This window comes from Heptranchias perlo, chromosome 3 (genome assembly GCF_035084215.1).
Source record: "Heptranchias perlo isolate sHepPer1 chromosome 3, sHepPer1.hap1, whole genome shotgun sequence".
Taxonomy (NCBI): Eukaryota; Metazoa; Chordata; class Chondrichthyes; order Hexanchiformes; family Hexanchidae; genus Heptranchias; species Heptranchias perlo.
Genome location: NC_090327.1, coordinates 122,676,886 through 122,701,837, shown reverse-complemented (window position 1 = coordinate 122,701,837; position 24,952 = coordinate 122,676,886). Strand labels below are relative to the sequence as shown.

The following is a 24,952-nucleotide window of genomic DNA, read 5'->3' as shown; positions in this document are numbered from 1 at the left end:
GCATTTATTGCCCACCCAAAATTGCTGTGAGAAGGTGATGGAGGGCCTTCTTCTGATACAACAGAGTGGCTTGCTAGATCACTTCAGAAGGGCATTTAAGAATCAATCGCATAGGAGTGCGGCTGGAGTCACATATAGGCCAGACTGGGTAACGACGGCAGGTTTCCTTCCCATTAGTGAACCAGTTGGGTTTTATGACAATCTGATAGCTTTATGGGTTTTTTTTTGCTGAATTCAAATTCTCAAACTGCCATGGTGAGATTTGAACACACATTCTCTGGATTACTAGTCCAGTAACATATCCAACAATATATTTATATAGCGCCTTTAACATGGTAAAACCTCCCAAGGTGCTTCACAGGAGCGTTAGCAAACAAAATTTTACACCGAGCCACGTAAGGGGGTAGTAGGACAGGAGGGTCTTAAAGAAGGAGAGAGAGGTTGGGAGGTTTAGGGAGGGAATTCCAGAGCTCAGGGTCTAGGCAGATGAAGGCACGGCCGCCAATGGTGGGGCGATGGAAATCGGGGATGCGCAAGAGGCCAGAATTGGAGAAACGCAGAGATCTCGGAGGGTTGTAGGGCTGGTGGAGGTTACAGAGATGGCGAAGGGCGAGGCCATGGAGAAGAATGAGAATTTTAAAATTGAGGCGTTGCCGGACTGGGAGCCAAATCAGCGAGCACAGGGGTGATGGGTGAACGGGACTTGGTGCACTATACTATCATGCCCTTTAATAGTAATAACCCAGGTAATGATTTTGTTGCCCTTGCCCTATGAATAGACCGATGTTTTATTTACTTTTGAAAGCTTGTCTGAATAACCTTAACTCTATCTCTATGTGCCTAACCCTAATGCAGCATCTCAAAGTCAAGGTAATGGATCAGGCGTTACTTATTAAACCTTTTATCACTGGATCCTATCCCATTGCTGTGAAGTCACGCCCAATCTGCATACGTATGGATTTTATTGCTCCTCATATAAAAATTGCACCACAAATTTCCTACAGTCTGAGCTTCAGGAAAGGATACACAGCTGAAGAAAAATGGGTAACACTCATGTAAGTAAAAATGTCTTGTATAAAACTCATTCAAACCGTATCTGAACTTTCTGACTCTTAAATTTACTCAGTTGTTGTTTGCCAAACAGCAGAAAGCAGTTCAAGGGAACTTGTAAATCATTTTCTTTTAAAGTTTCAAATAAAGTGAAAAAAAGTTCCTTGCATTGATTCAAATATTTTATTGGTCCTGCCCCCTGACATTTTACGCTTAGAATTTAAGCGAGCGATGTGTTTAGAACTCTGCTCCTTGATAGAAGAGATGGACAATATAAAGATTGACATGCAGAGAATGCAATACTGTCCCATACTGTAAACCTTCTAAATGAGATTAGACTTTCAGCTAATAAGACAAAGTGGGCACTAAATTGGGCCGTGTAGCGCCCGTTGTTTTGGCGATAACGAACGCTGGAATCGTGTAAAGTATGGCTTCAATCAGTGTGCAACGCTGAGATAGACACCATTTTGGGACTAACGCTCAATCAACTCACAGTCTTAACCCTGACCATCTGAACGTGTCTTAGAGTGCCTGGAGGACCCCCCCACCAACGTTATTTAAAGGGGCCATGCAGGATTTACAGGTTAGTGGCTGGATTATTGCCTCTGGCTGCCGAGACATTTGTAACTGTTTTTGGAGGTCTCCTACACTTGAATACTAGGACGCAGGGACATAGCCTAACATTTAGACCCAGGATGTGCAGGAGTGAAGTTAGGAAATGCTTCTACATGCAAAGGATGGGAGACATTTGGAACGCTCTTCTACAGATGGCAGTTGATGCTAGCTCACTTATGAATGTTAAATCTGAGATTGATAGATTTCTGTGAACCAAGAGGGTATTAATGGAGATGGGGCTAAGACAGGTACATGGAGTTAGGTCACAGGTCCACCACGATCTCATTGAATGGTGGAACAAGCTCGAGGGCTAAATGCCATGGCCACTTGCTGCCTCTTGATATGCGCCACCTTCTCCTGCAAGAAAGCAGGACGTGTGCCTGGGTGATGTGCCTGTCATGGTTCATAGAATCATAGAAGTTTACAACATGGAAACAGGCCCTTCGGCCCAACATGTCCTTGTCGCCCAGTTTATACCACTAAGCTAGTCCCAATTGCCTGCACTTGGCCCATATCCCTCTATACCCATCTTACCCATGTAACTGTCCAAATGCTTTTTAAAAGACAAAATTGTACCGGCCTCTACTACTGCCTCTGGCAGCTCGTTCCAGACACTCACCACCCTTTGAGTGAAAAAATTGCCCCTCTGGACCCTTTTGTATCTCTCCCCTCTCATCTTAAATCTATGCCCCCTCGTTATAGACTCCCCTACCTTTGGGAAAAGATTTTGACTATCGACCTTATCTATGCCCCTCATTATTTTATAGACTTCTATAAGATCACCCCTAAACCTCCTACCCTCCAGGGAAAAAAGTCTCAGCCTATCCAACCTCTCCCTATAAGTCAAACCATCAAGTCCCGGTAGCATCCTAGTAAATCTTTTCTGCATTCTTTCTAGTTTAATAATATCCTTTCTATAATAGGGTGACCAGAACTGTACACAGTATTCCAAGTGCGGCCTAACTAATGTCTTGTACAACTTCAACAAGACATCCCAACTCCTGTATTCAATGTTCTGACCAATGAAACCAAGCATGCTGAATGCCTTCTTCACCACCCTATCCACCTGTGACTCCACTTTCAAGGAGCTATGACCTGTACTCCTAGATCTCTTTGTTCTATAACTCTCCCCAACGCCCTACCATTAACGGAGTAAATCCTGGCCCGATTTGATCTACCAAAATGCATCACCTCACATTCATCTAAATTAAACTCCAATAGCTGCCAGTGTGTGTGGCCTGTGAGCTGTGGGTGGGCGGCTTGAAACAGTGGTAATGTGTAAGGGTGAGAGGAAGCATCTGATTGGAAGAGTTGAGTACTGATGGAAAGAGTTTATTGGTATGTGGGTGATGGGGGGTGTAGTGCGTGGTGCAGTTGGTAGGAGACGCCACTTGACAGTTGACCTCACTCACCTTGCCCACCGATGTCAAAGCATTGAACTTCTTCCTGCACTGCATCCATGTTCATGATGCTGTGCGCCTGGCATTGACTTCATCCCCCGCTGCCTCCCACTGTCTTTTGAGTATTTGTCTGGGGGGCCTCTTGCACAGCACCCCCCCTCCAACAGATAGAGGATGTCCCTCCTTCTGTCCTCCTCTTGCACCCAACGTCTCTAGTGCATCAGCAGAGAACCTTGGTGCATGTACTCTTGCAGGCCTGGTACCAACTCAGATCGGCAGATTGGTGAGGTCTGGTGTGCAGATTGGAGGATGTGGGATTTAGTAGTGCGCAACCTTTATTCAATGTTTTAACATAACTCATTAGTGTGTAAACATAGGGATGGGATCTGCATCTGTGTTTTACGTGTGCGATGTCCGATCTCTGTTCAGACTCCATGCAGACAGTAGGCTGTTATTTTCAGCAACTAACAGGTACCAGCTACCTTCAAGAGTTTCGAAGCAACATCCTCCCTTTAAGAGATTGAGCTCCCTCTGGTGGTGGAAAGTGCAAATTGCATTGATTCCACGAGCAAGGCCTGGAATGGAACGCTGATTGCAGATAAGTGCTCCCTCGGGTCCAAACTTGCGTCCTGCCTGTGCAGGGGCCATCAGGTGTGGGGTGGTAGCGCATCGCACTAACGCCGCCCAAAACAGACCCTTAATCGAATTCATCCCCCCCGTTTGTTTTTGAAATTATTCACCATTGTACCAGATCTGATATGACATTCTAATATGAACTCAATATTCCAATTACAGGTTTGGCACAATCAGTGTAAATGCATTTCTTTTTGCACTTAAACCAAAATGTTTTATAATACAATTTTTAACAGTTACAATCAAAAATCTCATAATACGGCCAAAATCCTAGAAGCATAACTTAACCACTTCAGGCAACGAGGGGCTAATATTTATGGTAGCTCTTACCTAGTCTTGATACAGGACCTGTACTCACAGATACTGATCGACAAAAGCGAATCATTGCCAATTAAAAAAATTAAATAGATCCCTGAGCTGATTCCCATCAGTGCTCAATTGTCTTAAGTTGATACTTCTCATTCTGTTTTAATACTTTTTCGTGAGAGCGTCAAAACCCTCTATTTTCTCCCCAATTTCACTGGTCCCTCCAGATCAAAGCGCCTTCCTGTAGCCAACAAAAACAGACAGCCCAGGTATGGTTTCCCCTTTTATCAGCAGCCACTGCCCGCGTTTCCCTCCCCTGGGCTACTTGCAAGGCCCAGGGGAACGCCAGCTGCAGGCTTGGCCAGGTGGAGCCTTGCACCAGAAGATCAGAGAGAAAATCAGGCCTAAGAAGCCTGCAACTACATTCCTGCTGCTGACATCACGGCCTTCTGATTGCTGCTAAAAATAGCGGGGGTGGGGGGGGCACGGTGGATGTTAAATCAATATTTTTACTTGCTTGCTGTGTCTTCAGCCTCTTGAGCGACCACCACAGATATTCCAGTCATATGGGTTGTGGGAGCAGGGCCTGGGCCCAATTTCTACAGGTGCACCTCCGCTGGAACAACTAACGAACGTTACCCCAAGAAAATGAGGCAGGAAGCTAGGATCGCCCCTCCTGTTTCATTAAACTATGAACACTGGGCCTGAACCTACCACAGGCACAAAATCAGTTTACACGAGAAGGGAATGCTGCTGGAAATCCCAAGAAAGCACAATGGGAGCAGAGGTGTAACGGATCTTCGATTCCCCAGACATAGGAGGAGGAAAATCTACCCTTCTATCTTATTACTCTCTTCCGCCTCCCCATTGTCAATTAACCTTTTAGTCCAGATTTTCCAATCAGCATGTTTATTGACTGTTTCAAAATGATGCCAATCAGAAAATCTAGACTGTTATAGACTACAACTCTCCGAGATCTCTGCGCTCCTCCAATTCTGGCCTCTTGCACATCCCCGATTTCATCACTCCACCATTGGCGGCCATGCTTTCAGCTGCCCAGGCCCTAGGCTCTGGAATTCCCTCCCTAAACCTCTCCACCTCTTTACCTCTCTCTCCTCCTTTAAGATGCTCCTTAAAACCTGCCTCAATATCTCCTTATGTGGCTCGGTGTAAAATTTTGTTTGCTAACGCTCCTGTGAAACGCCTTGGGATGTTTTACTACGTTAAAGACGCTATATAAATGCAAGTTGTTGTTGTTGTGTAGTAGCTTTAGTCAAACATACATACAGGTTGCTTATGAAAAAAAACGCCGATTGCTTTGTGAGGTACTGAAAGCAAATAAGGCAATGGGATGGACTAGACTGTCTCATAAATACCTTCAAGTAGACATTTAATTTAAAAACAAGATTAGAAGTTCACATTCAGCAAACAATGGGATTTCAAACTTACAGAATCATCAAGGAGGCCATTCGGTCCAACGTGCCTGTGCTGGCTCTTTCCCCGTAGCCCTGCAAATTTTTCCTTTTTAAGTGTACATCCAATTCCCTTTTGAAAGTTACTGTTGAATGTCTGAATGTGTGAACAGGCTTTTAACAGGCAGGTGGGGTAAGAGTTCTGTAAATATACAGTGGTTAAAAGATTCACTTCACATCCACACATATGAGTTCAAGTCCTGCCATCGATCGACGCTTCAGCCCGTGTTGCAGAACATGTGATGACACTTGGGTAGTGTCGCATTTCCAGTGATGAAGTTCCAATTAGAAGTCTTCATTTTGAGGTTTCAGTCTCTAGTGATGCTTAAACTCACCTCAGTCCACTGGGTAAGCTAGGAACGTAGGAACAGGAGTCGGCCATTCAGCCCTTCGAGCCTGCTCCGCCATTCAATTAGATCATGGCTGATCTGTACCTCAACTCCATTTACCCGCCTTAGCTCCATATCCCTTGATACCCTTCCCAAACAAAAGTCTAGCGATCCCAGTCCCATTCTCATCCTAGGTGCTAGTTCCAGCATTTCACGATAGCTGAGTGCGCCATCTCAGATCGCAGAAAAAACTGGACTACCCAACAAGTACATCGGATAAGAGCCAATAACAGACTGAGGCAATATTTCTAGTTTAGTAAGGGCTACCATAAGGCCAACAATAGAAAAAAGGAAGGAATGGTTTTCAGCTATTTGGAATAGATAAAAGTCCCACTCTGAACTTGAACAGTCCATATGTTGGAAGATATTGCTTCTGTAAATATTATCAGCCAATATTGGAAGTTAAGCCATCTGAATCCGTCAGGTCAGTACCTTTCTTTATTGTGTTTGACACTGAATGGTACCACAGGATAAAAACAGCTTTACAACCCAATTGCAGAAATGCTCCCACTGAAATATTTATTAATCAGCAAGAGAAATGTTGTAAAACAATAAAAAAAGGAGTTGGTCGAGTTGTTTAGTGGTTGAAGGTTGTGTACGCACGTTCTTTTAATAGAATGCCACGTCATTTTGGAAAGTTTTACATCATCTATGCAGTTAACTTTAAAGTAGATGTCCAATTATTTGTACCTCTTTCTGTACTGTGCACAGTTCTGGTCTCCACATTATAAAAAGGATATAGAGGCATTGGAGAAGGTGCAGAAAAGATTTACAAGGATGATATCAGAACTGAGAGATTATAATTATCAGGAAAGACTGATCAGACTGGGGTTTTTTCTCTAGAAAAGAGAGGGCTGAGAGGTGGCCTGATAAAGGTCTTTAAGGGTAGACGTAGAGAAGATTTTTCCACTTGTGGGGGGAGACCAAAACTAGGGCCCATAAATATCAGACAGTCACTAATAAATCTAATAAGGAATTCAGGAGAAACTTCTTTACCCAGAAAGTGGTTAGAATGTGGAACTTGCTACCACAAGGAGTAGTTGAGGCAAATAGCATAGATGCATTTAAGGGGAAGCTAGATAAACACATGAGGGAGAAAGGAATAGAAGGATATGCAGATAGGGTTGGAAGTAGGGTGGGGAGGAGGCTCGTGTGGAACATAAACACCGGCATAGACCATTTGGGCCGAATGGCCTGTTTCTGTGCTGTACATTCTATGTAAAAAATCGAACAGATAATATTTTCCTGCCCATGGCTGTTGATTTTTTTCAGTAATTTTCATTTGAACTATAAGTGCCATTATAATAAGGGGGGAGGGGAAAAACAAATGATCTGGAGGTGTTAATGTGACCAATTCAGTAGTTCCTTCAAACCAGGTGATGTCAACAACACTCACAGTTTAAACAAGAACATTAGTGGAAATGGACAGAAAATAAAATACAAAAGGAGTCATAGTTTGTTAATTTTTTTAATGGAATTGGTGGTGCCTTTCACTCATTCAAAAAGGTTTTCTGGAGATCCCCTGCTTTATCAAAAAAAAGGTAGCACCAAAACCATTCCATCGCCAAAACCTGCAGAGGAGATTTACTAGAATGGTACCAGGGATGAGGGACTTCAGTTATGTGGAGAGACTGGAGAAGCTGGGATTATTCTCCTTAGAGCAGAGAAGGTTAAGGGGAGATTTAATAGAGGCACACACACACACACACACACACACTCACACCCCCCCCCTTGCATTTATGTGATGACTTTAACATCGTAAAACATCCGAAGGTGCTTCACAGGAGCGTTGTCAGACAAAATTTGACAACGAGCCAAATAAAGAGATATTAGGACAGGCGACCAAAAGCTTGGTGAAAGAGATAAGTTTTAAGGAGGGTCTTAAAGGAGGCAGAGAGAGGTAGAGAGGCGGAAAGGTTTAGGGAGGGAATTCCAGAGCTTAGGGCCTAGGCAGCTGAAGGTACGGCCGCCAATGGTGAAGCGATGAAAATCGGGGATGCGCAAGAGGCCAGAATTGAGGAGCACAGAGATCTCGGAGGGTTGTAGGGCTGGAGGAGGTTACAGAGATAGGGAGGGGCGAGAGCATGGAGGGAATTGAACACAAAGATGCAAATCTTAAAATCGAGGCATTGCTGGACCGGAAGCCATTGTAGGTCAGTAATGATGGGTGAACGGAACTTGGTGCGAATTAGGGTACGGGCAGCAGAGTTTTGGAAGATTTAAAATGGTCCTCCTCTGTGCCATTATTATATAATACTTTGTGTGTATTAAGTGTTGTGTTTGAATATTAATAATTTATGTTTTACTTTGCAGCCAAGTATTCAATATAATGTGCATTTCAGTGAAGAGGGAGATGTCAAGAGAATAAGGAAGGCCTGCAAAGGAGCAGGTAAGCAAATATTTCGATCTGACATCTATCATTTTGTGATCATATACAGTCCTGATAGAATAAAAGGAACAACAACATCTTGCATTTATATAGCGCCTTTAATGTAGCAAAATGTCCCAAGGTGCTTCACAGGAGCGATTATCAAACAAAATTTGTCACTGAGCCACACAAGGAGATATTAGGACAGGCGACCAAAAGTTTGGTCAAAAAGATAGGTTTTAAGGAGCGTCTTAAAGGAGGAGAGAGAGGCAGAGAGGTTTAGGGAGGGAATTCCAGAGCTTAGGGCCTAGGGCAGCTGAAGGCACTGGTGCCAATGGTGGAGTGATGAAAATCGGGGATGCGCAAGTGTTTAACTGTTGCAAGACTTCTGTGGAACATCTTCCTTGTGGTTAGACTAGAATTAATGAAGCATTTTCAGCTAGGAGTCATCTGATAGGGAGATAGAGGTTTTCTGATTCCATGAAAAGAACGAACTTGCATTTCTACAGCGCCTTTCACAACCTCAGGACATCCCAAACCGCTTTACAGCCAATGAAGTACTTTTTAAATTGTAGTTACTGTTGTAATGTAGGGAAAAATGGCAGCCAGACATCTCTCTCTACCACTCACAATTGGTTTTGCTGGGGAACAGCACTGTTTCTGATCACCACTACTGTGCTGCTGGTAGCTGGAGAGCAACAGTGTGGCTCTGGTTACACTTCATTGACTTATCTGGTATGACAAAGGGAGGTGACATGTTTCAATCCCAGCCAAACAGGATGAAAGAGTAAGTGCCCAATAAAACAGCCCCGCTGCCCAGCAACAGCATTTGGATTGGATTGTCTAATGAGGAAACAGCACCAAATGTGTATGTGAATATGTGAAACCATGAATGGTATCTGTCCTTCTTTGTTATGAAAATTATCAATACACTCCATTTTCCCTCCTGTCAGATAAAACCAAATGCTTTTCTGATATTAATGAGTCAGATAGAAAATCGTCATAAAACCCGATAGCAATTCATCTAACAGGTGGTCCCTGATTCATATTTTATTTTTTAAAAGCGGGATAAAGATTTTTAAAAGCACAGACCACGATTCTTGGTGAATGGTACCTCAGTGAGAAGCCTTTTATTCAGGGCAGAAATAAGGATTCCTGTTAACATTCTAATGTAGGCATCAGACCCAAGCTGTTGTTAAAAGCAAAGTAACAAGCTTAGGCCCCGACAGCTGAAACATAGAAAATAGGAGCAGAAGTAGGCCATTCGGCCCTTCGAGCCTGCTCCGCCATTCAATATGATCATGGCTGATCCTCTATCTCAATACCATATTCCTGCTCTCTCCCCATACCCCTTGATGCCTTTTGTATCTAGAAATCTATCTATCTCCTTCTTAAATATATTCAGTGACTTGGCCTCCACAGCCTTCTGTGGTAGAGAATTCCACAGGTTCACCACCCTATGAGTGAAGAAATTTCTCCTCATCTCAGTCCTAAATGTCCCACCCTGCATCCTGAGACTGTGACCCCTCGTTCTGGACCCCCAGCCAGGGGAAACATCCTCCTTGCATCCAGTCTGTCTAGCCCTGTCAGAATTTTATATGTTTCAATGAGATCCCCTCTCATTCTTCTAAACTCGAGTGAATACAGGCCGAGTCGACCCAATTTCTCCTCATACGACAGACCTGCCATCCCAGGAATCAGTCTGGTGAACCTTTGCTGCATTCCCTCTATGGCAAGTATATCCTTTCTCAGGTCAGGAGACCAAAACTGCACACAATACTCCAAGTGTGGTCTCACCAAGGCCCTGCATAACTGCAGTAAGACATCCTTGCTCCGATACTCAAACCCTCTTGCAATGAAGGCCAACATACCATTTGCCTTCCTAGCTGCTTGCTGCACCTGCATGTTTGCTTTCAGTGACTGGTGTACAAGGACACCCAGGTCCCTTTGTACATCAACATTTCCCAATCTATCACCATTTAAATAATACTCTGCCTTTCTGTTTTTCCTTCCAAGTGTATAACTTCACATTTATCCACATTATACTGCATCTGCCATGTATTTGCCCACTCACTCAACTTGTCTAAATTGCCTTGAAGCCTCTGCATCCTCCTCACAATTCATGACCCCACCTAGTTTTGTGTCATCAGCAAACTTGGAAATGTTACATTTGTTTCCCTCATCCATATCATTGATATATATTGTGAATAGCTGGGGCCCAAGCACCGATCCCTGCGGTACCCCACTAGTCACTGCCTGCCACCCTGAAATAGACCCATTTATTCCTACTCTCTGTTTCCTGTCTGTTAACCAATTTTCAATCCATGCCAGTATATTACACCCAATCCCATGTGCTTTAATTTTGCACACTAACCTGTTAGAATCATAGAATCATAGAAGTTTACAAGATGGAAACAGGCCCTTCGGCCCAACATGTCCATGTCGCCCAGTTTATACCACGAAGCTAGTCCCAATTGCCTGCACTTGGCCCATATCCCTCTATACCCATCTTACCCATGTAACTGTCCAAATGCTTTTTAAAAGATTAAATTGTACCCGCCTCTACTACTGCCTCTGGCAGCTCGTTCCAGACACTCACCACCCTTTGAGTGAAAAAGTTGCCCCTCTGGACCCTTTTGTATCTCTCCCCCCTCACCTTAAATCTATGCCCCCTCGTTATAGACTCCCCTACCTTTGGGAAAAGATTTTGACTATCTACCTTATCTATGCCCCTCATTATTTTATAGACTTCTATAAGATCACCCCGAAACCTCCTACTCTCCAGGGAAAAAAGTCCCAGTCTATCTAACCTCTCCCTATAAGTCAAACCATCAAGTCCCGGTAGCATCCTAGTAAATCTTTTCTGCACTCTTTCTAGTTTAATAATATCCTTTCTATAATAGGGTGACCAGAACTGTACACAGTATTCCAAGTGTGGCCTAACTAATGTCTTGTACAACTTCAATAAGACATCCCAACTCCTGTATTCAATGTTCTGACCAATGAAACCAAGCATGCTGAATGCCTTCTTCACCACCCTATCCACCTGTGACTCCACTTTCAAGGAGCTATGAACATGTACTCCTAGATCCCTTTGTTCTATAACTCTCCCCAACGCCCTACCATTAACAGAGTAGGTCCTGGTCCGATTCGATCTACCAAAATGCATCACCTCACATTTATCTAAATTAAACTCCATCTGCCATTCATCGGCCCACTGGCCCAATTTATCAAGATCCCGTTGCAATCCTAGATAACCTTCTTCACTGTCCACAATGCCACCAATCTTGGTGTCATCTGCAAACTTACTAACCATGCCTCCTAAATTCTCATCCAAATCATTAATATAAATAACAAATAACAGCGGACCCAGCACCGATCCCTGAGGCACACCGCTGGTCACAGGCCTCCAGTTTGAAAAACAACCCTCTACAACCACCCTCTGTCTTCTGTCGTCAAGCCAATTTTGTATCCAATTGGCTACCTCACCTTGGATCCCGTGAGATTTAACCTTATGTAACAACCTACCATACGGTACCTTGTCAAAGGCTTTGCTAAAATCTATGTAGACCACGTCTACTGCACAGCCCTCATCTATCTTCTTGGTTACCCCTTCAAAAAACTCAATCAAATTTGTGAGACATGATTTTCCTCTCACCAAACCATGCTGACTGTTCATAATCAGTCCCTGCCTCTCCAAATGCCTGTAGATCCTGTCTCTCAGAATACCCTCTAACAACTTACCCACTACAGATGTCAGGCTCACCGGTCTGTAGTTCCCAGGCTTTTCCCTGCCGCCCTTCTTAAACAAAGGCACAACATTTGCTACCCTCCAATCTTCAGGCACCTTACCTGTAGCTGTCGATGATTCAAATATCTCTGCCAGGGGACCCGCAATTTCCTCCCTAACCTCCCATAACGTCCTGGGATACATTTCATCAGGTCCCGGAGATTTATCCACCTTGATGCGCGTTAAGACTTCCAGCACCTCCCTCTCTGTAATATGTACACTCCTCAAGACATCACTATTTATTTCCCCAAGTTCCCTAACATCCATGCCTTTCTCAACCATAAATACCGATGTGAAATATTCATTCAGGATCTCACCCATCTCTTGTGGTTCTGCACATAGATGACCTTGTTGATCCTTAAGAGGCCCTACTCTCTCCCTAGTTACTCTTTTGCCCTTTATGTATTTGTAGAAGCTCTTTGGATTCTCCTTTGCCTTATCTGCCAAAGCAATCTCATGTCCCCTTTTTGCCCTCCTGAATTCTCTCTTAACTCTACTCCGGCAATCTCTATACTCTTCAAGGGATCCACTTGATCCCAGCTGTCTATGCACGTCATATGCCCTTCACTTTATAAGGAATGTGCTTACCCTGAACCCTGGTTAACACACTTTTAAAAGCCTCCCACTTACCAGACGTCCCTTTGCCTGCCAACAGACTCTCCCAATCAACTTCTGAAAGTTCCTGTCTAATACCATCAAAATTGGCCTTTCCCCAATTTAGAATTTTAACTTTTGGGCCAGACCTATCCTTCTCCATAGCTATCTTAAAACTAATGGAATTATGATCACTGGTCCCAAAGTGATCCCTCACTAACACTTCTGTCACCTGCCCTTCCTTATTTCCCAAGAGGAGGTCAAGTTTTGCCCCCTCTCTAGTCGGGCCATCCACATACTGAATGAGAAATTCCTCCTGAATACACTCAACAAATTTATCTCCATCCAAGCCCCTAATGCTATGGCTGTCCCAGTCAATGTTGGGAAAGTTAAAGTCCCCTACTATTACCACCCTATTTTTCTTGCAGCTATCTGTAATCTCCTTACATATTTGCTCCTCAATTTCCCGTTGACTATTTGGGGGTCTGTAGTACAATCCTATCAAAGTGATCTCTCCCTTCTTATTTTTCAGTTCTACCCATATAGACTCAGTGGGCGAACCCTCGGATATATCCTCTCTCACTACTGCCGTGATGTTCTCCCTAATCAAGAACGCAACTCCCCCTCCTCTCTTACCTCCTGCTCTATCTTTCCTATAGCATCTGTACCCTGGAACATTGAGCTGCCAGTCCTGCCCCTCCCTTAGCCATGTTTCAGTAATAGCTATAACATCCCAGTCCCATGTACCCATCCATGCCCTGAGTTCATCTGCCTTGCCCATCAGACTGCTTGCATTGAAATAAATGCAGTTTAATCTAGACTTCCCTTGGTCTTTGCCCTGCTTTCTCAGACCATCTGTCCGGTCATGTTTTGTACACTCTCCCTTACTGCCTTTTGTTTCTGTCACCACTTTACTTCCCACTGACTTCCTGCATCGGTTCCCATCCCCCTGCCACATTAGTTTAAACCCTCCCCAACAGCACTAGCAAACACTCCCCCGAGGACATTGGTTCCAGTCCTGCCCAGATGCAGACCAATTTGTACTGGTCCCACCTCCCCCAGAACCGGTTCCAATGGCCCAGGAATTTGAATCCCTCCCTCTTGCACCATCTCTCAAGCCACGTATTCATCCTAGCTATCCTGTCATTCCTACTCTGACTAGCCCGTGGCACTGGTAGCAATACTGAGATTACTACCTTTGAGGTCCTACTTTTTAGTTTAACTCCTAACTCCCTAAATTCAGCTTGTTGGACCTCATCCCGTTTTTTACCTATATCGTTGGTACCTATATGCACCACGACAACTGGCTGTTCACCCTCCCCCTCCAGAATGTCCTGCAGCCGCTCCGAGACATCCCTGACCCTTGCACAGGGAGGCAACATACCATCCTGGAGTCTCGGTTGCGTCCGCAGAAACGCCTGTCTATTCCCCTTACAATCGAGTCCCCTATCACTATAGCTCTGCCACTCTTTTTCCTGCCCTCCTGTGCAGCAGAGCCAGCCACGGTGCCATGCACCTGGCCGCTGTCACCTTCCCCTGGTGAGCCATCTCTCCCAACAGCATCCAAAACGGTATACCTGTTTGAGAGGGGGATGGCCACAGGGGACCCCTGCACTACTGCCTGCACCTCTTACTCTTCCTGGTGGTCACCCATTCACTTCCTGCCTGTACTCCCTTTACCTGCGGTGTGACCAACTCACTAAACGTGCTATCCACGAGTTTCTCTGCATCGCGGATGCTCCACAGTGAATCCACCCGCAGCTCCAGCTCCGAGATACGATCGGTCAGTAGCTGCAGGTGGACACACTTCCTGCACACATGGTCGGCAGGGACACTGGTAGTGTCCATGACTTCCCACATCTTGCAGGAGGGGCATATCATGGGTGCGAGGTCTGCTGCCATGACTTGCCTTAGCTTAGTTACCCCTTTTAAATTACGTTGAAATTAGAAAATGTTAACTATACTAGGGACCTAGGTTCATTAAAAAAAAACACGACCTGCTATAAAACCTGCAGACCTTCCCTTTCTTATTACTTTACTTACAGTAAAATGGTAGAAATACTCACCTGAACCTACTCACCAATCAGCTCCGGTCTCACCAATCACCAACCCGCTTCACCTGTGACGTCACTCTTTGATTTTTATCGGAACGCGGTCGTTCCACTCCCGCTCTCGCTGTGCGCTGTTTTTAACCTCGCTCCGCTCTCGCTGTTTCCCGCCGCTCCGGTGAACTCCCGCTCTCGCTGTGCGCTGTTTTTAACCTCGCTCCGCTCTCGCTGTTTCCCGCCGCTCCGGTGAACTCCCGGTCTCGCTGTGCGCTGTTTTTAACCTCGCTCCGCTCTCGCTATTTCCCGCCGCTCCGGTGAACACCCGCTCTCGCTGTGCGCTGTTTTTAACCTCGCTCCGCTCTCGCTGTTTCCCGCCGCTCCGGTGAACTCCCGCTCTCGCTGTGCGCTGTTTTTAACCTCGCTCCGCTCTCGCTGTTTCCCGCCGCTCCGGTGAACTCCCGCTCTCGCTGTGCGCTGTTTTTAACCTCGCTCCGCTCTCGCTGTTTCCCGCCGCTCCGGTGAACTCCCGCTCTCGCTGTGCGCTGTTTTTAACCTCGCTCCGCTCTCGCTGTTTCCCGCCGCTCCGGTGAACTCCCGCTCTCGCTGTGCGCTGTTTTTAACCTCGCTCCGCTCTCGCTGTTTCCCGCCGCTCCGGTGAACTCCCGCTCTCCCTGTGCGCTGTTTTTAACCTCGCTCCGCTCTCGCTGTTTCCCGTAGCTCCGGTGAACTCCCGCTCTCGCTGTGCGCTGTTTTTAACCTCGCTCCGCTCTCGCTGTTTCCCGCCGCTCCGGTGAACTCCCGCTCTCCCTGTGCGCTGTTTTTAACCTCGCTCCGCTCTCGCTGTTTCCCGCCGCTCCGGTGAACTCCCGCTCTCGCTGTGCGCTGTTTTTAACCTCGCTCCGCTCTCACTGTTTCCCGCCTCTCAGGTGAACTCCCGCTCTCGCTGTGCGCTGTTTTTAACCTCGCTCCGCTCTCGCTGTTTCCCGCCGCTCCGGTGAACTCCCGCTCTCGCTGTGCGCTGTTTTTAACCTCGCTCCGCTCTCGCTGTTTCCCGCCGCTCCGGTGAACTCCCGCTCTCGCTGTGCGCTGTTTTTAACCTCGCTCCGCTCTCGCTGTTTCCCGCCGCTCCGGTGAACTCCCGCTCTCGCTGTGCGCTGTTTTTAACCTCGCTCCGCTCTCGCTGTTTCCCGCCGCTCCGGTGAACTCCCGCTCTCGCTGTGCGCTGTTTTTAACCTCGCTCCGCTCTCGCTGTTTCCCGCCGCTCCGGTGAACTCCCGCTCTCGCTGTGCGCTGTTTTTAACCTCGCTCCGCTCTCACTGTTTCCCGCCGCTCCGGTGAACTCCCGCTCTCGCTGTGCGCTGTTTTTAACCTCGCTCCGCTCTCGCTGTTTCCCGCCGCTCCGGTGAACTCCCGCTCTCGCTGTTTCCCGCCGCTCCGGTGAACTCCCGCTCTCGCTGTTTCCCGCCGCTCCGGTGAACTCCCGCTCTCGCTGTTTCCCGCCGCTCCGGTGAACTCCCGCTCTCGCTGTGCGCTGTTTTTAACCTCGCTCCGCTCTCGCTGTTTCCCGCCGCTCCGGTGAACTCCCGCTCTCGCTGTGCGCTGCTTTTAACCTCGCTCCGCTCTCGCTGTTTCCCGCCGCTCCGGTGAACTCCCGCTCTCGCTGTGCGCTGTTTTTAACCCCGCTCCGCCCTCGCTGTTTCCCGCCGCTCCGGTGAACTCCCGCTCTCGCTGTGCGCTGTTTTTAACCCCGCTCCGCTCTCGCTGTTTCCCGCCGCTCCGGTGAACTCCCGCTCTCGCTGTGCGCTGTTTTTAACCTCGCTCCGCTCTCGCTGTTTCCCGCCGCTCCGGTGAACTCCCGCTCTCGCTGTGCGCTGTTTTTAACCTCGCTCCGCTCTCGCTGTTTCCCGCCGCTCCGGTGAACTCCCGCTCTCGCTGTGCGCTGTTTTTAACCTCGCTCCGCTCTCGCTGTTTCCCGCCGCTCCGGTGAACTCCCGCTCTCGCTGTGCGCTGTTTTTAACCTCGCTCCGCTCTCACTGTTTCCCGCCGCTCCGGTGAACTCCCGCTCTCGCTGTGCGCTGTTTTTAACCTCGCTCCGCTCTCGCTGTTTCCCGCCGCTCCGGTGAACTCCCGCTCTCGCTGTGCGCTGTTTTTAACCTCGCTCCGCTCTCGCTGTTTCCCGCCGCTCCGGTGAACACCCGCTCTCGCTGTGCGCTGTTTTTAACCTCGCTCCGCTCTCGCTGTTTCCCGCCGCTCCGGTGAACTCCCGCTCTCGCTGTGCGCTGTTTTTAACCTCGCTCCGCTCTCGCTGTTTCCCGCCGCTCCGGTGAACTCCCGCTCTCGCTGTGCGCTGTTTTTAACCTCGCTCCGCTCTCGCTGTTTCCCGCCGCTCCGGTGAACTCCCGCTCTCGCTGTGCGCTGTTTTTAACCTCGCTCGGCTCTCGCTGTTTCCCGCCGCTCCGGTGAACTCCCGCTCTCCCTGTGCGCTGTTTTTAACCTCGCTCCGCTCTCACTGTTTCCCGCCGCTCCGGTGAACTCCCGCTCTCGCTGTGCGCTGTTTTTAACCTCGCTCCGCTCTCGCTGTTTCCCGCCGCTCCGGTGAACTCCCGCTCTCGCTGTGCGCTGTTTTTAACCTCGCTCCGCTCTCGCTGTTTCCCGCCGCTCCGGTGAACTCCCGCTCTCCCTGTGCGCTGTTTTTAACCTCGCTCCGCTCTCGCTGTTTCCCGCCGCTCCGGTGAACTCCCGCTCTCGCTGTGCGCTGTTTTTATCCTCGCTCCGCTCTCACTGTTTCCCGCCGCTCCGGTGAACTCCCGCTCTCGCTGTGCGCTGTTTTTAACCTCGCTCCGCTCTCGCTGTTTCCCGCCGCTCCGGTGAACTCCCGCTCTCGCTGTGCGCTGTTTTTAACCTCGCTCCGCTCTCGCTGTTTCCCGCCGCTCCGGTGAACACCCGCTCTCGCTGTGCGCTGTTTTTAACCTCGCTCCGCTCTCGCTGTTTCCCGCCGCTCCGGTGAACTCCCGCTCTCGCTGTGCGCTGTTTTTAACCTCGCTCCGCTCTCGCTGTTTCCCGCCGCTCCGGTGAACTCCCGCTCTCGCTGTGCGCTGTTTTTAACCTCGCTCCGCTCTCACTGTTTCCCGCCGCTCCGGTGAACTCCCGCTCTCGCTGTGCGCTGTTTTTAACCTCGCTCCGCTCTCACTGTTTCCCGCCTCTCAGGTGAACTCCCGCTCTCGCTGTGCGCTGTTTTTAACCTCGCTCCGCTCTCGCTGTTTCCCGCCGCTCCGGTGAACTCCCGCTCTCGCTGTGCGCTGTTTTTAACCTCGCTCCGCTCTCGCTGTTTCCCGCCGCTCCGGTGAACTCCCGCTCTCGCTGTGCGCTGTTTTTAACCTCGCTCCGCTCTCGCTGTTTCCCGCCGCTCCGGTGAACTCCCGCTCTCGCTGTGCGCTGTTTTTAACCTCGCTCCGCTCTCGCTGTTTCCCGCCGCTCCGGTGAACTCCCGCTCTCGCTGTGCGCTGTTTTTATCCTCGCTCCGCTCTCGCTGTTTCCCGCCGCTCCGGTGAACTCCCGCTCTCGCTGTGCGCTGTTTTTAACCTCGCTCCGCTCTCGCTGTTTCCCGCCGCTCCGGTGAACTCCCGCTCTCGCTGTGCGCTGTTTTTAACCTCGCTCCGCTCTCGCTGTTTCCCGCCGCTCCGGTGAACTCCCGCTCTCGCTGTGCGCTGTTTTTAACCTCGCTCCGCTCTCGCTGTTTCCCGCTGCTCCGGTGAACTCCCGCTCTCGCTGTGCGCTGTTTTTAACCTCGCTCCGCTCTCGCTGTTTCCCGCCGCTCCGGTGAACTCCCGGTCTCGCTGTGCGCTGTTTTTAACCTCGCTCCGCTCTCACTGTTTCCCGCCGCTCCGGTGAACTCCCGCTCTCGCTGTGCGCTGTTTTTAACCTCGCTCCGCTCTCACTGTTTCCCGCCGCTCCGGTGAACACCCGCTCTCGCTGTGCGCTGTTTTTAACCTCGCTCCGCTCTCGCTGTTTCCCGCCGCTCCGGTGAACTCCCGCTCTCGCTGTGCGCTGTTTTTAACCTCGCTCCGCTCTCGCTGTTTCCCGCCGCTCCGGTGAACTCCCGCTCTCGCTGTGCGCTGTTTTTAACCTCGCTCCGCTCTCGCTGTTTCCCGCCGCTCCGGTGAACTCCCGCTCTCGCTGTGCGCTGTTTTTAACCTCGCTCCGCTCTCGCTGTTTCCCGCCGCTCCGGTGAACTCCCGCTCTCCCTGTGCGCTGTTTTTAACCTCGCTCCGCTCTCGCTGTTTCCCGCCGCTCCGGTGAACTCCCGCTCTCGCTGTGCGCTGTTTTTAACCTCGCTCCGCTCTCGCTGTTTCCCGCCTCTCAGGTGAACTCCCGCTCTCGCTGTGCGCTGTTTTTAACCTCGCTCCGCTCTCGCTGTTTCCCGCCGCTCCGGTGAACTCCCGCTCTCGCTGTGCGCTGTTTTTAACCTCGCTCCGCTCTCGCTGTTTCCCGCCGCTCCGGTGAACTCCCGCTCTCGCTGTGCGCTGTTTTTTACCTCGCTCCGCTCTCGCTGTTTCCCGCCGCTCTGGTGAACTCCCGCTCTCGCTGTGCGCTGTTTTTAACCTCGCTCCGCTCTCGCTGTTTCCCGCCGCTCCGGTGAACTCCCGCTCTCGCTGTGCGCTGTTTTTAACCTCGCTCCGCTCTCGCTGTTTCCCGCCGCTCCGGTGAACTCCCGCTCTCGCTGTGCGCTGTTTTTTACCTCGCTCCGCTCTCGCTGTTTCCCGCCGCTCTGGTGAACTCCCGCTCTCGCTGTGCGCTGTTTTTAACCTCGCTCCACTCTCGCTGTTTCCCGCCGCTCCGGTGAACTCCCGCTCTCGCTGTGCGCTGTTTTTAACCTCGCTCCGTTCTCACTGTTTCCCGCCGCTCCGGTGAACTCCCGCTCTCGCTGTGCGCTGTTTTTAACCTCGCTCCGCTCTCGCTGTTTCCCGCCTCTCAGGTGAACTCCCGCTCTCGCTGTGCGCTGTTTTTAACCTCGCTCCGTTCTCACTGTTTCCCGCCGCTCCGGTGAACTCCCGCTCTCGCTGTGCGCTGTTTTTAACCTCGCTCCGCTCTCGCTGTTTCCCGCCGCTCCGGTGAACTCCCGCTCTCGCTGTGCGCTGTTTTTAACCTCGCTCCGCTCTCGCTGTTTCCCGCCGCTCCGGTGAACTCCCGCTCTCGCTGTGCGCTGTTTTTAACCTCGCTCCGCTCTCGCTGTTTCCCGCCGCTCCGGTGAACTCCCGCTCTCGCTGTGCGCTGCTTTTAACACCTCTCCGCTCTCGCTGTTTCCCGCCGCTCCGGTGAACTCCCGCTCTCGCTGTGCGCTGTTTTTAACCCCGCTCCGCCCTCGCTGTTTCCCGCCGCTCCGGTGAACTCCCGCTCTCGCTGTGCGCTGTTTTTAACCTCGCTCCGCTCTCGCTGTTTCCCGCCGCTCCGGTGAACTCCCGCTCTCGCTGTGCGCTGTTTTTAACCTCGCTCCGCTCTCGCTGTTTCCCGCCGCTCCGGTGAACTCCCGCTCTCGCTGTGCGCTGTTTTTAACCTCGCTCCGCTCTCGCTGTTTCCCGCCGCTCCGGTGAACTCCCGCTCTCGCTGTGCGCTGTTTTTAACCTCGCTCCGCTCTCGCTGTTTCCCGCCGCTCCGGTGAACTCCCGCTCTCGCTGTGCGCTGTTTTTAACCTCGCTCCGCTCTCGCTGTTTCCCGCCGCTCCGGTGAACTCCCGCTCTCGCTGTGCGCTGTTTTTAACCTCGCTCCGCTCTCGCTGTTTCCCGCCGCTCCGGTGAACTCCCGCTCTCGCTGTGCGCTGTTTTTAACCTCGCTCCGCTCTCGCTGTTTCCCGCCGCTCCGGTGAACTCCCGCTCTCGCTGTGCGCTGTTTTTAACCTCGCTCCGCTCTCGCTGTTTCCCGCCGCTCCGGTGAACTCCCGCTCTCCCTGTGCGCTGTTTTTAACCTCGCTCCGCTCTCGCTGTTTCCCGCCGCTCCGGTGAACTCCCGCTCTCGCTGTGCGCTGTTTTTAACCTCGCTCCGCTCTCGCTGTTTCCCGCCTCTCAGGTGAACTCCCGCTCTCGCTGTGCGCTGTTTTTAACCTCGCTCCGCTCTCGCTGTTTCCCGCCGCTCCGGTGAACTCCCGCTCTCGCTGTGCGCTGTTTTTTACCTCGCTCCGCTCTCGCTGTTTCCCGCCGCTCTGGTGAACTCCCGCTCTCGCTGTGCGCTGTTTTTAACCTCGCTCCGCTCTCGCTGTTTCCCGCCGCTCCGGTGAACTCCCGCTCTCGCTGTGCGCTGTTTTTAACCTCGCTCCGCTCTCGCTGTTTCCCGCCGCTCCGGTGAACTCCCGCTCTCGCTGTGCGCTGCTTTTAACCTCGCTCCGCTCTCGCTGTTTCCCGCCGCTCCGGTGAACTCCCGCTCTCGCTGTGCGCTGTTTTTAACCCCGCTCCGCCCTCGCTGTTTCCCGCCGCTCCGGTGAACTCCCGCTCTCGCTGTGCGCTGTTTTTAACCCCGCTCCGCTCTCGCTGTTTCCCGCCGCTCCGGTGAACTCCCGCTCTCGCTGTGCGCTGTTTTTAACCTCGCTCCGCTCTCGCTGTTTCCCGCCGCTCCGGTGAACTCCCGCTCTCGCTGTGCGCTGTTTTTAACCTCGCTCCGCTCTCGCTGTTTCCCGCCGCTCCGGTGAACTCCCGCTCTCGCTGTGCGCTGTTTTTAACCTCGCTCCGCTCTCGCTGTTTCCCGCCGCTCCGGTGAACTCCCGCTCTCGCTGTGCGCTGTTTTTAACCTCGCTCCGCTCTCGCTGTTTCCCGCCGCTCCGGTGAACTCCCGCTCTCGCTGTGCGCTGTTTTTAACCTCGCTCCGCTCTCGCTGTTTCCCGCCGCTCCGGTGAACTCCCGCTCTCGCTGTGCGCTGTTTTTAACCTCGCTCCGCTCTCGCTGTTTCCCGCCGCTCCGGTGAACACCCGCTCTCGCTGTGCGCTGTTTTTAACCTCGCTCCGCTCTCGCTGTTTCCCGCCGCTCCGGTGAACTCCCGCTCTCGCTGTGCGCTGTTTTTAACCTCGCTCCGCTCTCGCTGTTTCCCGCCGCTCCGGTGAACTCCCGCTCTCGCTGTGCGCTGTTTTTAACCTCGCTCCGCTCTCGCTGTTTCCCGCCGCTCCGGTGAACTCCCGCTCTCGCTGTGCGCTGTTTTTAACCTCGCTCGGCTCTCGCTGTTTCCCGCCGCTCCGGTGAACTCCCGCTCTCCCTGTGCGCTGTTTTTAACCTCGCTCCGCTCTCGCTGTTTCCCGCCGCTCCGGTGAACTCCCGCTCTCGCTGTGCGCTGTTTTTAACCTCGCTCCGCTCTCGCTGTTTCCCGCCGCTCCGGTGAACTCCCGCTCTCGCTGTGCGCTGTTTTTAACCTCGCTCCGCTCTCGCTGTTTCCCGCCGCTCCGGTGAACTCCCGCTCTCGCTGTGCGCTGTTTTTATCCTCGCTCCGCTCTCACTGTTTCCCGCCGCTCCGGTGAACTCCCGCTCTCGCTGTGCGCTGTTTTTAACCTCGCTCCGCTCTCGCTGTTTCCCGCCGCTCCGGTGAACTCCCGCTCTCGCTGTGCGCTGTTTTTAACCTCGCTCCGCTCTCGCTGTTTCCCGCCGCTCCGGTGAACACCCGCTCTCGCTGTGCGCTGTTTTTAACCTCGCTCCGCTCTCGCTGTTTCCCGCCGCTCCGGTGAACTCCCGCTCTCGCTGTGCGCTGTTTTTAACCTCGCTCCGCTCTCGCTGTTTCCCGCCGCTCCGGTGAACTCCCGCTCTCGCTGTGCGCTGTTTTTAACCTCGCTCCGCTCTCACTGTTTCCCGCCGCTCCGGTGAACTCCCGCTCTCGCTGTGCGCTGTTTTTAACCTCGCTCCGCTCTCACTGTTTCCCGCCTCTCAGGTGAACTCCCGCTCTCGCTGTGCGCTGTTTTTAACCTCGCTCCGCTCTCGCTGTTTCCCGCCGCTCCGGTGAACTCCCGCTCTCGCTGTGCGCTGTTTTTAACCTCGCTCCGCTCTCGCTGTTTCCCGCCGCTCCGGTGAACTCCCGCTCTCGCTGTGCGCTGTTTTTAACCTCGCTCCGCTCTCGCTGTTTCCCGCCGCTCCGGTGAACTCCCGCTCTCGCTGTGCGCTGTTTTAACCTCGCTCCGCTCTCGCTGTTTCCCGCCGCTCCGGTGAACTCCCGCTCTCGCTGTGCGCTGTTTTTATCCTCGCTCCGCTCTCGCTGTTTCCCGCCGCTCCGGTGAACTCCCGCTCTCGCTGTGCGCTGTTTTTAACCTCGCTCCGCTCTCGCTGTTTCCCGCCGCTCCGGTGAACTCCCGCTCTCGCTGTGCGCTGTTTTTAACCTCGCTCCGCTCTCGCTGTTTCCCGCCGCTCCGGTGAACTCCCGCTCTCGCTGTGCGCTGTTTTTAACCTCGCTCCGCTCTCGCTGTTTCCCGCTGCTCCGGTGAACTCCCGCTCTCGCTGTGCGCTGTTTTTAACCTCGCTCCGCTCTCGCTGTTTCCCGCCGCTCCGGTGAACTCCCGGTCTCGCTGTGCGCTGTTTTTAACCTCGCTCCGCTCTCACTGTTTCCCGCCGCTCCGGTGAACTCCCGCTCTCGCTGTGCGCTGTTTTTAACCTCGCTCCGCTCTCGCTGTTTCCCGCCGCTCCGGTGAACACCCGCTCTCGCTGTGCGCTGTTTTTAACCTCGCTCCGCTCTCGCTGTTTCCCGCCGCTCTGGTGAACTCCCGCTCTCGCTGTGCGCTGTTTTTAACCTCGCTCCGCTCTCGCTGTTTCCCGCCGCTCCGGTGAACTCCCGCTCTCGCTGTGCGCTGTTTTTAACCTCGCTCCGCTCTCGCTGTTTCCCGCCGCTCCGGTGAACTCCCGCTCTCGCTGTGCGCTGTTTTTTACCTCGCTCCGCTCTCGCTGTTTCCCGCCGCTCTGGTGAACTCCCGCTCTCGCTGTGCGCTGTTTTTAACCTCGCTCCGCTCTCGCTGTTTCCCGCCGCTCCGGTGAACTCCCGCTCTCGCTGTGCGCTGTTTTTAACCTCGCTCCGCTCTCACTGTTTCCCGCCGCTCCGGTGAACTCCCGCTCTCGCTGTGCGCTGTTTTTATCCTCGCTCCGCTCTCACTGTTTCCCGCCGCTCCGGTGAACTCCCGCTCTCGCTGTGCGCTGTTTTTAACCTCGCTCCGCTCTCGCTGTTTCCCGCCGCTCCGGTGAACTCCCGCTCTCGCTGTGCGCTGTTTTTAACCTCGCTCCGCTCTCGCTGTTTCCCGCCGCTCCGGTGAACTCCCGCTCTCGCTGTGCGCTGTTTTTAACCTCGCTCCGCTCTCGCTGTTTCCCGCCGCTCCGGTGAACTCCCGCTCTCGCTGTGCGCTGCTTTTAACACCTCTCCGCTCTCGCTGTTTCCCGCCGCTCCGGTGAACTCCCGCTCTCGCTGTGCGCTGTTTTTAACCCCGCTCCGCCCTCGCTGTTTCCCGCCGCTCCGGTGAACTCCCGCTCTCGCTGTGCGCTGTTTTTAACCTCGCTCCGCTCTCGCTGTTTCCCGCCGCTCCGGTGAACTCCCGCTCTCGCTGTGCGCTGTTTTTAACCTCGCTCCGCTCTCGCTGTTTCCCGCCGCTCCGGTGAACTCCCGCTCTCGCTGTGCGCTGTTTTTAACCTCGCTCCGCTCTCGCTGTTTCCCGCCGCTCCGGTGAACTCCCGCTCTCGCTGTGCGCTGTTTTTAACCTCGCTCCGCTCTCGCTGTTTCCCGCCGCTCCGGTGAACTCCCGCTCTCGCTGTGCGCTGTTTTTAACCTCGCTCCGCTCTCGCTGTTTCCCGCCGCTCCGGTGAACTCCCGCTCTCGCTGTGCGCTGTTTTTAACCTCACTCCGCTCTCGCTGTTTCCCGCCGCTCCGGTGAACTCCCGCTCTCGCTGTGCGCTGTTTTTAACCTCGCTCCGCTCTCGCTGTTTCCCGCCGCTCCGGTGAACTCCCGCTCTCCCTGTGCGCTGTTTTTAACCTCGCTCCGCTCTCGCTGTTTCCCGCCGCTCCGGTGAACTCCCGCTCTCGCTGTGCGCTGTTTTTAACCTCGCTCCGCTCTCGCTGTTTCCCGCCTCTCAGGTGAACTCCCGCTCTCGCTGTGCGCTGTTTTTAACCTCGCTCCGCTCTCGCTGTTTCCCGCCGCTCCGGTGAACTCCCGCTCTCGCTGTGCGCTGTTTTTTACCTCGCTCCGCTCTCGCTGTTTCCCGCCGCTCTGGTGAACTCCCGCTCTCGCTGTGCGCTGTTTTTAACCTCGCTCCGCTCTCGCTGTTTCCCGCCGCTCCGGTGAACTCC

The 24,952-nt window shown here is 52.1% G+C and overlaps 1 protein-coding gene across 1 annotated transcript in view; it reads left to right on the top strand.

Moving 5' to 3' along the window:
• Positions 1-1,011: 1,011 nt before the first annotated feature.
• LOC137307224 (annexin A13-like) overlaps positions 1,012-24,952 on the top strand; it is a 69,586-nt gene continuing 45,645 nt past the window's right edge. The window contains exons 1-2 of the mRNA XM_067976645.1: positions 1,012-1,055; positions 8,179-8,254. Coding sequence (XP_067832746.1) covers positions 1,041-1,055; positions 8,179-8,254 — 91 coding nt within the window. The 5' untranslated portion in view covers positions 1,012-1,040. The remainder of the gene's footprint in view (positions 1,056-8,178; positions 8,255-24,952) is intronic.